Source organism: Pseudopipra pipra, chromosome 10, assembly GCF_036250125.1.
Source record: "Pseudopipra pipra isolate bDixPip1 chromosome 10, bDixPip1.hap1, whole genome shotgun sequence".
NCBI classification, from domain to species: Eukaryota; Metazoa; Chordata; class Aves; order Passeriformes; family Pipridae; genus Pseudopipra; species Pseudopipra pipra.
This window is the reverse complement of record NC_087558.1, coordinates 7,985,061-7,998,240: the sequence shown is the minus strand read 5'-3', so window position 1 is coordinate 7,998,240 and position 13,180 is coordinate 7,985,061. Positions and strand designations below refer to the sequence as shown.

At 50.5% G+C, this 13,180-nt stretch overlaps 2 protein-coding genes across 7 annotated transcripts in view; both read right to left on the bottom strand.

Moving 5' to 3' along the window:
• Positions 1-13,180, bottom strand: part of LOC135419504 (uncharacterized) — a 280,805-nt gene that overhangs the window by 27,677 nt on the left and 239,948 nt on the right. For 3 of the 6 annotated variants that reach the window (XR_010433024.1, XR_010433025.1, XM_064665930.1), the window contains exon 5: positions 6,822-6,924. The exons of 1 other annotated variant lie outside the window; for it this stretch is intronic. Coding sequence is in view for 2 of the 5 variants with exons in the window: in XM_064665930.1 (XP_064522000.1) it covers positions 6,822-6,924 (103 nt within the window). In the remaining 3 variants the exon portion in view is untranslated. Of the gene's footprint in view, positions 1-1,516; positions 2,102-3,002; positions 6,021-6,821; positions 6,925-13,180 lie in introns of those variants that run through there. 2 more of the 6 variants (XM_064665931.1, XR_010433027.1) reach the window with 2 other exon arrangements.
• SOX2 (SRY-box transcription factor 2) lies at positions 7,678-10,157 on the bottom strand. The gene has a single exon (XM_064665928.1). It carries the CDS (start codon positions 9,694-9,696, stop codon positions 8,749-8,751), a length of 948 nt encoding a protein of 315 aa, XP_064521998.1. The 5' UTR covers positions 9,697-10,157; the 3' UTR covers positions 7,678-8,748.

The following is a 13,180-nucleotide window of genomic DNA, read 5'->3' as shown; positions in this document are numbered from 1 at the left end:
TCTTGCAATCAAATGCAACTGATGGCCCTGAATAAGCCGCCTTGTGAGGAAACGGGCCATTTTTTAAAACCTGTGATCAAAACAGACCTGTCTTCAGAGAGAGCACAGCAGATTTAAATGTTGGTCAAAAGGAGTCACAACTGTTCATTAAAAGCAAACCCTAACTAGTGCTAATGTATAGCCATTTTGTGAGCTCAGGACTGTGGAAAGAGGCGAAAAAAGTCTGAGAGTGTGAGCTGATGCCGTGCTGGCTGGCAGTGTGTGGTCTATTGTAGGGAATGTGCTTTTTCCACTGAACAGAGAGCCCCCCTCTTTTATTCCCAGCTCTACTGCACCTGCACTGGATCAGGGAGCTACTGCCATTCACCACATCAACAGAGAAGACATCTCTGACAGCACTCAATTCATTACATTTCTTCCTGCTTTTCAAACCAACACAAAAAAAAAAAAAAAGAAAAAAAAAAAGTATTGCCAATCAGTGCCGGGGGGGCAGGGAAGAAATCTTACAATACTTTATATTCGTCACTCATTTTGGATTTCATTAGTGAGAAAACTCACTTCTTAGCTAGTTATAACTTCTTTCTTTTTATTTTTTCTTTCTTTCTTTTCTTTCTTTTTTCTTTTTCTTTCTTTCCTTCCTTCCTTCTTTCCTTCCTTCCTTCCTTCCTTCCTTCTTTCCTTCCTTCCTTCTTTCTTTCTTTCCTTCCTTCTTTCCTTCCTTCCTTCCTTTTTCCTTCTTTCCCTCCTTCGGGGGCTGCTGGAAGCGGGACTTGGGGCCCGTGCCATCTCCCTCGCCAGGGCCGGGCAGCTCCGCGCCGGGGCTCCGCAGCCCCGGGAATGGAGCGAGGGGCCAATGGCGAGTCTCCCCAGGAAAGAGTTTATTCATGATTCATGGTAGCAGAGCAGCCTGCACTCGGGGGACAGGGAGAAAGAAGCGGCCAAAGAGACCAATTGCGGGGGGGCGGGGGGAAGAAAGGTGCAGGGGGTGTTACAGGGGGTGTCCGGGCAGGGGCGGCGGGGCCGGCGGCCACCCCGAGGAGGGGACGCGCCGGTCCCCCTAACCCGTAGAGAAAGTTATTATTGGTCAAACTCTTCGAAAGGGACTCCGGGGAATTTGGGGGTAGCTTGGCTTCTTCAAGAACCGTTTTTCAGAAGCATTTGCAAGCGAAAGAAACCGAGCCGAGGGGTTTAGATTCAGGTATTTGATCTCGCCGGACCCAGACATCTAATTAGAGTGGCCTCAGCGATTGAAACGGTGTTAATTCCCATTGTTCCCCGCTCAGATCCCTTGGCCCTCCACCGCTGGGATTCTCTCCTTTTCAAAATTCCAAATAAAAATCTTTCTACTTGAAACAAACAAGCAAACAATTTCTGTATTTCCCCCCTTTCTGGCCCATTTTCCTCCATCGCGAGCAAAAGCAAACACTCCTGGGTATTTTTTCGCAGACGCTGGCAAAGAATCACACCCCCTCTGTGGGATCTTAACAGAAATAAATCACAAGGAGCTCTTGCCTACCTGAAAAGTAGGAGGAAATCCGAGTGTCTGGTTTCGGGTGTAAAGTGTGTATCGATAGACACAGCCGTCTCCGAAACGGGACCCAATTAATCTATGGGTTTCTTTACATCACCCCCCGTTCGGATGTGTGCTTTGGAAATATTGATTCATTGCGACAGGAAAGTCGCAACTACTGTGTGTGCATAACATGGAGAGGACATGGAGCGAGAACCCTCAGCAACGCAAAGCCCACTCGCGGGAGAGCCAGATTGCTTTTTAAGCTAAAACTAATAATTTCATAACTGATTCACATTCAATCTGGCGCCGATGACGTCACGGGGCATTAGCATACGAGGAGGGATGAAGCCAGTGTGGCTGGAGTTGATAAGGTGCCTCCTGAGGAATTCTCTGCTTGTTTTAATACATTAATTATTTTTCTGTCTTCCTCAACTTTTGCAATTTGTAAGAGCTTAAAGGAACCATCATTCCCAGCGATGGCAGAAGGACACGTTGGAGAGCTTCTCCCGCGGCAGCCGCCCAGAGCCTGGCAGCCGAGGACAACGTGGGGATGAGCCCCAGCCCCGCTCCCGGAGCCCCGGCCCGGCCGCCCTGCAGAGCGCTGCGGGATTTGGTTCTAATTAAGCCGGTCCCGGCCCCGGCCCCGGGCGTCCCTATTCGCCCGAGTAAGCTCGGCTCGCTCGGACGGGCCTCCCCAGCGCCGGGAGCTTCCTGCAGGAGGGGAGGCGGGTTTGCAGGATCAGGCCCTCAGCCTGGGGTGTGTGTGAGCTGTGAGTGTGCATGAGTGAGTGCGAGTGTGTCGGTGTGTCAAGACACCCCCGAGGAGCCTTCCTACGGGAAAGCCTCTGCAGAGGCCTGTTTCTTTCCAGAACCCGGTGGGATTCCCTCCCTCTACCCTCTCTCCACCTCCCTCCCCCTCCCGTTAATCACGACCTTCTGCAAAAAAAAAAAGGACCCACATTACGTCATCAGCCCTAACTGCTGCGGAGATGATGGGGTCACCAAGGACCCGGGGGGGGGGAGCCTGCGGGGGCCGGGCCTCCCCTCCCGCTCTCCTGGGGCAGCGGAGCCTGCTCGGGAGCGGGGACACGTCCCGGCCGGGGACCAGAGCAGCCCTGTGCCCGCTGCTGGGATCCGGACAGAGGAGCCGAGAGGAAAGAGCTCAGCTCCTGCACTGGGGCTGACAGGTCGCCCCCGAGGTCCCGCTGCCCCCAGAGCTTCTAGGAACGGCAGGCATCGCCGTTTTGGCCCCATCGAGGTCCGCGGGGCCCCGCGGAAGGAGTCTGACAGTCCCCCGCCCTGTAGGGTGCCCCTCGGAGACCCTCCCGAGCCTCGGGCCATCTCGCTTCTCTGAAGAAGCCAACCGCCTTGGAATACCCGCTGGGTGACTTGAGTCTGAAACACACTTGGAGGGAGGGAAGGAGGGAGGGAAAGGCGTTTTTCTCGGGGAGGGAGGGACGGGGAGCAAAACACAAACAAAACACATGGAAACCCTAATATAATTAAATTTTAAAAAAGATAACTTAAAACGAAACAAAAAAACCCACGCTGTACAAGCTCTCGCCCACATGGCAAAGGTTCTGCGAGGCAGGGGCCAGAGACAAACTCCTGCAGAAACTTCTCCGGCCCGGCCCGGCTCCGTTCCCCGCGGCCGCCTCCGGACAGAACCCCCGTCCGCGGGCTCCCCCCGCACTCCTGCCCACAGGTCTCCGACGGCTCCTGTGGGAGAGCCGGGCCGCGTGGACCGACCTTCCGTGCGGTGCCGTGCGGGTCTGGGCCCGGCCCTCCTCCAACACTGCTAAACTATAATGAAAAATTACAGCTCGTTCCGGCGCGCCCCCTCCCCCTGCACGCACAGGCGCACACGGACACAAACACACGCACACACAGAGTCACACACGGTCACACTCACACACAGTCACTCTCACACGCGGCTCAGCCGCAGCAAACCCGCTGCGAACTCCAAAGCAAAGCTCCAAAACCATCCCGCGAGGTTCGGGGTTTCGCTTTGTTCCCTCCTCCCCGCTCCGCCCGCCCGCACCTGCCGGCGCGGAGGCTCCGCGGGGCCCGGAACGGCGCGGCCGCGGTGCCCGGGCAGAGCCAACCGGGCTGTCCCGGAGAACAGAGCTCGCCCTCCCGCTCTCGCACAGCCAAACGTGCAGCTCCGAGAATTTCCACCCCTTGGGCTCCTTTTCTTTTCAATTCGCAAGTGAACCAGCCCCCACACTCACTGCAGCGCTGTACGTCCTCGCCAAGTGGATTGGTTCCTCAAAAGCAAAACAGTACCAAACTTCTCGCAATTCCCCGTGCCATCGTCAGAAAAACTGGTTTTAATTACCAAAACTCAAATAGCGGCGGTGCTAACTAGCAGGCGATCAAACCGCAATCAAACTTCAATCTCTGAGCAGTTAGCTATAAACTGTCAGCAATTGAAAAGTAAACCTGGTGCACACAAAGGCTCTGTTTAATTTTCTTGTTGTAATGGCTCTAAATGAGGACCCCATCACTATGCAGTTAAGCGGTGTTGCTTGTCCCCCTGAGGCGCTGATCAGTTCTTTTTAATGTGAGAAAACTGGCAGCTCGAAGCCCGTCAATGGAGCTCCCACAACAAAAGTCCTGAAAAGCTGAATGAATTGGGTTTGTAATTACTGCTTCCCTCTCCCCCCTTGCAGCTTATCTCTTATTCATTCAACATATATTATTGTCACCTAATCGCACACTCCCAACATTATTTTGGTGGGTTTTTGTTTGGCTTTTTTTTTTTTGCTTTTTTTTTTTTTTTTTTTTTTTTTTGGTATCTACTATTGCGGACATGTTTGTTGTAGAAATTAAACAAAATAATCCTCCCTTCTCTCTCCCCCCCTCAACAAGAAAAATGTTGAAACGACAGTGTCAGGCGAGGCTGGCTGGCACTAAAAAGGCAAAGACGAAGCTCTCCTGCCATCTGAATGTCTGCGTTTTTGCATATATCCTCAGAAATCTCATAAGCACCGAAGCAGGTTTTACATTTTAGTATTTGAGTTAGATCAGGATTTAAATAAGTGAAGTGTATCTAATCACACCTATCAGTAATGGGCCTCTTTCTTTCAGTGGGACCTGTATTATATACCACTTAAATTGCTGGGCTATCTACCTCCAATTCGGAGGCAGATATACATGTCTGCTGCCCGTTGGGGACGAGGAGGAATTAATATGGAGACAGAACACGCTGCTTCGGGGATCACCGCCACTCCTGATGTCCCACACGGCACCGATGGGCATCTCAAGGAATCAAAATGTATTTTCGACCAAGAAATGTCTGACGGCAACCGGCAGCAGCTCGCCCGCCCGCGGGCTGGAGCCGGGGCTGCGAGGCAGAGCCTCTCCCCAGGTCCCCCACCGCAAGAAGCTGTCGGTTGCAGAAATAAGTACAGCTATTACAACCAAATCTACTAACAGTCTAAATAATTAATTGAACCATTGCTCTTTGACCCTTAGAAAGTCCAGTAGGGACCCGTTTGTAGTAATAATACCCCCGAATGAGCCCTTGTCAAATATTCATTTAGTGGTTAATGTGAGCGATTTCCCCCTGGGACAGTCTGTAATACCAGCTTCCCAGCTTTGGCAAGAAACCCTGCTAATCTACCTCTCCAGTTCCACAAAATATTTTAACACCCCAGTACTTAAAAAGCCGTAAAAAAATCACAGGGGAAACTATAATCTTATCCTTGGGTTCATTTTGGCTCTGCAGAAGGTTAGGCAAACATTACACTGGTGCTCTTGGGCCGAGCATCACACTGGCTATAAAGAAGACAACAATTCACGAAAAGGAAACCACGGAGAGCCCTAAAGGTCTTCAATAACCAAAATAAAAACATACCCACGAGCTCTGCTACACATTTCAGCTGCCATAAACAAAAGCCCAGGATAATGGCTTAGGTGTAAATGGCTTTTATTGAATGTGTTGAATTTAAAATAAGCAGTGGACAATGGAGTTCCTCCAAGTAACACTTTAAAAATAAACCCGTTCAGCTGTACGTGTAAAATGCTTTGGGTTATCCTCTCTAAACGGATAAATGGATGGATGGATGGATGGATGGATGGATGGATGGATGGATGGATGTAAGGAATCTGTCCAAGGGATATCAGGTTTCAATCACATATATTCTGCATCGTACTCCGAAATCTAAGCTTAAACAAATTGCCCATATAAAAAGTTGCTGAATTCACTAAGCCTGAATATGTGGCTTAGTGCCTTTTGTTTAATGGTATTAGCTCGCCTTCTCTATGCGAATTGTAAAAGGACCAACATTTCCAAATACCCCCCTCGAATATTTTAGTTAGCACTTCAAAAAGGGGACAGGTTTTATTGCTGTTAATTGGCTAAGATTCGCTTTTAAAAATGGAATCGTGATATCGATTGGGCTTTTATTCCTGGTTCTCTTTTCTCAGCGAGGCGAGCGGGAGCGGGGATGTGGGCTCGTTATCACGTGAATAATCCCCAGACGCATTGCAAACGCTCACAGCTCTGAAAAAGAATATTGTACTCATTGCATTAACGTGAAATACATAGAAAAGGTTGAGAATCTGCAAAAAATGTTGTTCTGCTCAAGTACCGTGACGATGCAGAAGTAAAAGGGACAAAGGGAGCTAAACACAAAACCAAGCAGTGAGCAAATCTCCACATCTCCTAGTCTGTCAATGTTAGTTTTCATTTGGATACCAGACTTCAAGGACGGAGGCCAGAACTGAGACTAAGAAATTGCACTACCAAAAAAATGTCACAACCATCCAGGTAACTTTTGTGTGTGTGTGTGGTTTTTTTCACCCAGCCTTCTTTCTCCCCAAGCTTAAAGAGAAATCCAGTAACTAACAAGAAATACTAGAGAGAAAAGCTGAGCAACACTTGCCCTGTTCTGGAGTGTCTACTTTGTGCCTTGCCTAAATCAACCATCACACGCTTTCCTTGCCACGCACCACATGCCATAAGCAGAAGACACGACCAGTTTGCAATCACAGTGCTCCAAATCCAAAATTTCATACCTTTTTTTTTTTTAATTATTATTATTTATTATTACTTGCACCTCCGTCTCTCGCGTTTCCCAAGGGAAACCGCAGCAGCGTTTATGGCACCAAATAAACGCCGAGGCTTTGCCCGGGGACAGGGACTGTCGCAGCGGGTGCACAGCTCTGCTGCCCATCGCCCCCTGCCCTGCCCGTGGTCGCGGGCCCTGTCGCTGGCCAGGGCCGCCAGCGCGGAGCAGCGCGGAGCGGCGCCAAGCCCTGTCCTCGGCAACTGCGGCTACGACCATACAAAGTAAAACTCTACCTGGCACGGATGGTGGATCTCTCTTCCTATTTGGCGGGCGCCACCGCTTCTCTTTGGGGCTGCGACCGGCTGCAGAGAGCGTCCGAAACGGGGCTACACCGCGCTGGCAATTTAAGAAATAGGATTCAAGAAAGAGCTGTAATAAAACGTGAATGTCTCTGGCATTCGACTGTTTTTGTTTGTTTGTTCGGTTTTTTTTGTTTCTTACCTCTGCCCGGCCTAGCCCACCCCCGCCCCCACCTCTCACCTCCTCCTGCGCGGCCCAGGAGCCAGGAGAGGAAAGTTTGGGAAGTGGCGGACAAAGAGAGTGGGGAGCACTCAGCCGCGCCAGGCCGGCCGCGCTCGGGTTCCCGGTCGTGGGAAGCCGGCTCCCCTCCTGCCTGCCCCAGAGGAGGGAGGCACAGCTGGGAAAAGACAGAAGCGCATTATCTGTCTCTGGCAGCCGGGAGGCCGCCGGCAGTGCCCGCGGCTGGGCCGCCGCTCCCGCCGGCCCTGCCAGCCTCCGGCTCGGCCCCTCCGGGGGCAACAAGTGGTCAAAGGCAGCGGCGACCGAACCCCCCGCACCCCGTCGCACCCCGCGTCCTCGGGAGGGACGGGAGAGAACTGGAAAACAGCTTCTCACTTCACATTCCCGTCCCTCCCGAAAGGAGGCACAGGCAGCTACTCCATTAAAGCTATCGTACTTTCTCTTTATATATACACATACTTAATAAAAATATTCATGTGAGATATATATATATATATATATAGCTGCATTATTTATGGTATTCGGTTGGCTACGGTGATACCTTTTACTGAATGAATTATTTAAAAAACATCTTGCGTTACAAAAATAAATCCAAGACTCGAGAGGAACTTCAGTGTCCATATGTCAAAAATTTATTTATCTCAAACTGTGCATAATGGAGTAAAAACTTAACTTGAATATGTACCTGTTATAAGGATGGTATTAGTTCAAATATATACATGGACTGTCGGCAGACTGATTTCAAATAATACAGAGCCGAATCTTTAAAATACAACTACGGAAAATGAGGAGAAAAAAAAAGAACTTAAAATATCATCACAATAAATTTACAGAAATATTACAAACCATAAGAAAATATTTCAAACACAGTAATTTCAGGGGTTTTTTTCTTTCTTTTTTTTTTTTTTTTTTCCTTTCTTTGAACAAGATGAAGTCTGGAAACAAAAAGTTATTATAAATTAACAAACGGCATGTGAACCTGCATGGCAATTTTTGCTTTTTAATAAGAAGTAAAAAAAAAAAAAAAAAATTTAGTACAATCTAAACGTTTGCCCTTATACAGCAAACCAAGTCCATGGTTCGCAAGTACTCATCCTACCTTTTTGTGTCTTTTGTACAATTTCTAAAACAATTTAAATGTCCAAATGCCGTAAAATAATTTCCTCTCTCTCGCAGCTGCTATAAATTCAGCTGCCAAAGCCACAATGCTCCAAGAAGACACTATTTTTAAAAAATAATTGGCAAATTCGCGAGCTTGTTTTTTTTCCTTCTCTCTATATTACCAATGGACATTCTGATTGCCATGTGTCTTTTGATAAATACTGTACAAAAGTTGCCTGCAAATATTAAAACATTTTCCTCTTCGCTCTTTGAGTCTAGCTCTAAATATTATTGGTAAAGACTTTTGCAAACTTTCTGCAAAGTTCCTACCGTTTTCACTAGAACTTTTTAAAAGTTTTGTGTAGTTGCTTCCCCTCCGAAATCTATACAAGTTCCTTGTCGGTTTAATTTCTGACCCCCCAACCCCCACCCCTACCCCCCGCCCGGAGCTTTCTCTGTACAAAAATAGTCCAAAAAAAAAAAAAAGTCCAGAATTTCTAATAAAAGTTTTTTTGTTGTTTGTTTTGTTTAGTTTTCCTTCCCCCCCCTCCCCTCCCCGCCCTCCCCGGCCCCTTTGTCTTACATATGTGATAGAGGGAGTGTGCCATTAATGGCTGTGCCAGGAACAGGTGCACTCTGGTAGTGTTGGGACATATGAAGTCTGCTTGGGGCAGCTGGTTCTGGTACTTCAGCACCTGGTAGATACATGCTGATCATGTCCCGAAGGTCCCCAGCTTGGCAAGGAGCCCTTGAATGAGACGAGGAAGTGACTACGGGGGGACTGGAGCTGGATTCCGTCTTGACCACCGAGCCCATGGAGCCCAGGGCCATGCCCGGGGTCCCTTGCTGGGAGTAGGACATGCTGTAGGTAGGCGATCCGTTCATGTAAGTCTGCGAGCTGGTCATGGAGTTGTACTGCAGGGCGCTCACGTCGTAGCGGTGCATGGGCTGCATCTGCGCCGCGTTATGCGCGTTCAAGCCCGGGTGCTGCGGGTAGCCGAGCTGTTCTTGCATCATCCCATAGCCTCCGTTGGTCCAGCCGTTCATGTGCGCGTAACTGTCCATCCTCTGGTTCACCCCAGCTCCCAAGGTGGCCCCAACCCCTACCCCAGTCGTCATGGTATTGGTGCCCGGTGCCAGTAAGCCCCCCGGCAACGTATACTTATCCTTCTTCATGAGGGTCTTGGTTTTCCTCCGGGGTCGGTATTTATAATCCGGGTGCTCCTTCATGTGCAGAGCTCTGAGCCGCTTGGCTTCGTCAATGAAGGGTCTCTTTTCCGCCTCGGATAAAAGTTTCCACTCCGCCCCGAGCCGCTTGCTGATCTCGGAGTTGTGCATCTTCGGGTTCTCCTGGGCCATTTTCCGCCGCTGCCCGCGGGACCACACCATGAACGCGTTCATCGGGCGCTTGACCCGGTCCGGGCTGTTCTTCTGGTTGTTGGCGGCCGAGTTGGAGTTGCCTGTGCCTCCCCCCGAAGTTTGCTGGGGGGCGGGAGGTTTCAGCTCGGTTTCCATCATGTTGTACATTCAAACTACTTTTGCCTGGAACCAGCCTTGAGCAGAAAAACGAGGAGCAGCCGCAGCGGAGTCCCAAGCCGGACTTTTTTTTTTTTCGTAGGGAGGGGTAGGAAAGGGGGGAGGGGGACTCCCCAAAACCACACTTGGATCAAGATCAGGATCTTCCTCTTCGCTGATGGATTAATAATGCTAATAACTGCTATTATTACCGCCGGAGCCTTGATTTTAAAAAACTTCTTCCTCCTTTTTCCCTTTTCTCTGCCTGCCGCTCTCTCTCTCTCTCTCTCTCTCTCTCTCTCTCCACCTCGGTCTTAAAGAGCCAGCAAACTACTTTACCCCCTTTTGCAAACACACACACTCTCTCTCTCTGCCTTGACAACTCCTGATACTTTTTTGAACAAGTTAATAGACAACCATCCATGTGATGGGGGCTTGTCAGGCAATAAATGCGTTCGCCCCGGCCAATCAGCGCTCGGCGGCTCCGCCACTGAGGACAAGTCTCTTCCCCTGGTTTTGCATGAAACGGGGCGGGGGCTGGGCGCGCCGGGACGGCTCGGCGGGGAGGCGGGCCCGGGGGCGGCCCGGGCGGCCACTGCGAGCCTTTGTATCTCCCCTTCCAGCAACAGGTCACACACGCCTTTTGGAGGAAGTGGGTAAACAGCATTGTTGCTACGTGGTGGTTTTTCTTTTTCTTTTTTTTTTTTTTTTTTTTTTTTTTTTGCCTTTAAGTTGGTGTTGGCTTGGGGCTGGGAGAAGCCGTGGGGGGATGCCGAACGGCTTCCCCCCGGCCCCCACCCCCTCTCTGCCAGCCCCCCTCGGGGCGGAGGGGCCGCCCGGCTGAAGGGGCCCTGTGCTCGCCCCGTCCAGGCCGAGCGCCGCGGGGTCCCCGTGGGAGCGGCGTCCCCGGCCGGGCCCCGCTGCCTTCCGCCGCCGGGGAGCCGAGCCCGCCCCGCACAGCCCCGGCAGAGGCTGTGCCCACCCCCCGGCCATCCGCCGGGCCCCGCTCCGAGCACCAAGCTCTCCCCGCGACCCCCGGCCTCGGCGGACGGGGTTGTCCAGTGCAAACACGGGTCCCTCACACGCCATCCCCGTAGAACACAAAGCGCGGCCGGGACCCCTCAGCAGGGGCCCGGGAGGGGTGCGGCGCTCGCCCAGACCCGCGCACACCGCGGGGTGCGGGCGGCGCTGGGTGGGCTCAGCCCGGGGGGGTGAGCAAGGGGGGCGGGACGGCCGGGCGCTACAAATAGGTAGTTTTGTTTCCCTTGTTGTCACTACACGGGCCGCACAAAGCCCCGGCTAAGTTTACTTCCACTCTCTTGTTGGGATCTTTGTTGCTAAACCGCACTTGACGACAAAGGAAGGAGGGGAGAGAGAGAGAGGGCGCGCGGAGCAGTAGGGGGGGGGGGGAGCCTCTCTCCGCCACGGCCGCGCTCCCCCCGCCCCGACGGAGCTGCTCCGCCTTTCGGTCATGAAGGCGGAGGGGGTGCGGGGCGACGGGGGACCCCAGGGCGGGGATCTCGGAGCGGGGATCCCGGAGCGGGGCCGTGCGGGGCCGTGCGGGGCCGTGCGGGGCCGTGAGGGGCCGTGAGGGGCCGGGGCAGCGCGGGGCGCCCCGACGGGCTCAGCCGCGGCGCTGCGGCGCCCCCTGCCGGCCCGGCTGCGCCCCGGGCGGGGAGGCGCCGCCGGGAGAGGGACGGGGGGGAAGGGAGCGGGCAATTACACCCCATCTAAATCGTAATAATGATCATAATAATAATAATAAAAACCTGCCTGCGAACAGGGACGCATCTTTTTTTTTTTTTTTTTTTTTTTTTTTTTTCCTGTGCGTGGATTATGCAAATAAATCCTATCGGGTTCAACGTGTTCAATTCGAAAATGTATGTATAACCCCTGGATAAGTGATAGGTTAAACTGATGAAAAATAGGTGCGAATTATGAGATGTGGGATATAACCGGATTCTGATTGTCCAGACACTCCTGAAAGCTGTTTGCTTTCTTACTGTTCTCCCTTTGGTCTGCAGTTGATAAAGTTTTATTTACAAATGATTTTAGGGATAATTTTTTTTTTTTTTTTTAAGACAGAGGAGTGGGTGGGTGGCAGTGGTGCTTGTTCGTCGTGCTGAACTGATAGGTGAGGGCTGGCGGTGCGAAGGCAAAGTGTTATTTTTGCTCCGGCTGTAGCTGCGGGAGGTGCGTGGGGTGCGCAGGACCAGGGCGGCGTGGGCTGCCCTGTGCCCGCTGGAGGCCTTTCGGGGCCTGGTCCTCTCCTAACTGCATTTATCATATGAATAAAGGATGGGAAATGCCTAACAATTGTGTTATCGGGAGTATTTACGGCTCTATTTTAATTAACGCTTTTAATTATCGATGCAATAAACTGTCATATATACATAATAATGCACAACAGGAAATAAGGTGAGGGCGATAGCTCTTTTGGGGTATTTTTGCGCCTTTCCTCTGGGTATAGAGGTTTACTTAGCTGGGAATACACACACGGGTGGGCGGAAGCAGAGGCAGACCGGGAAGCTGGCTATAAAATAAAATAAAAAAAAGATGAAATGGTCCCTGATTTTCTGTATTAATGACAATAACACCACTGCTCTCTAAGGATACAGCCACGTTGGAAGGGAGGCCTGCGGAGGGACGGTTTAATCTGAGTGGATTTAAAAAATCGTTGCCTTTGGTATAATTTATGGAGATGAAAAGTGCTTACATTAAACAAATAGTCTGCAAATGTTCTCAGTGATGGGCTCTGCGGCACACGCACTCTTATTTCCAGGTTATGAGTGTCTTAAAAAGAAAATGAATGTTAGCTAGTAGGATTTAATGTATTTTTTGTTCTAATACTCGCCGATTTTGCTAAAAGCCCTAAGGATACAACCTATCGTGTTAACTGCATCGGAAAGAATATACACATTTTCATATTATTTTTTTCCTGAACCTACTAGTAACCAATCTAAAGCAAACTATTAAGCAGACTTGTGGAGATGGGAGATTGCAGCTCCATTTTTTGTCCTTAGCTGCAAATAGAGGTTTAACTTGCAGTAATTAGGTGAGAACTAGCCAAGCATCTTACTATTATGATGCTTGTTAAAAACGCTTCTTTTCTGCATCTGCATTTGAGTGTGTTCCCCTCCACTCTTAATCTTCTTATGGAAATGAAGGCGAACGGCAGGGAACCTGCAGAGACTTAGAGAATGTCCTTGTTAACTGGAATTTCTCAGCATTGCTAATTAGCAGAGTTTGACGACCACCAGTATTGGGGAAAGCTCTGTTTAGCCACTCACAAACCCTTCCGAGGAAGAGCAGACTAATTTTATTTTGTAATTAAAATCTGAAAAGGGCCCTATTTGACAGTTAGGGCTATGAGAGTTTTATCTCCCTGTGAAATAATTACTGCCTTGATAACTCAATTTTCTGCAAAATGTCAACTGTGAGCTCAAAAAGTTTTAATTTCATTACGTTAAAAAAAAAACAGGCGAAGACGAAAATG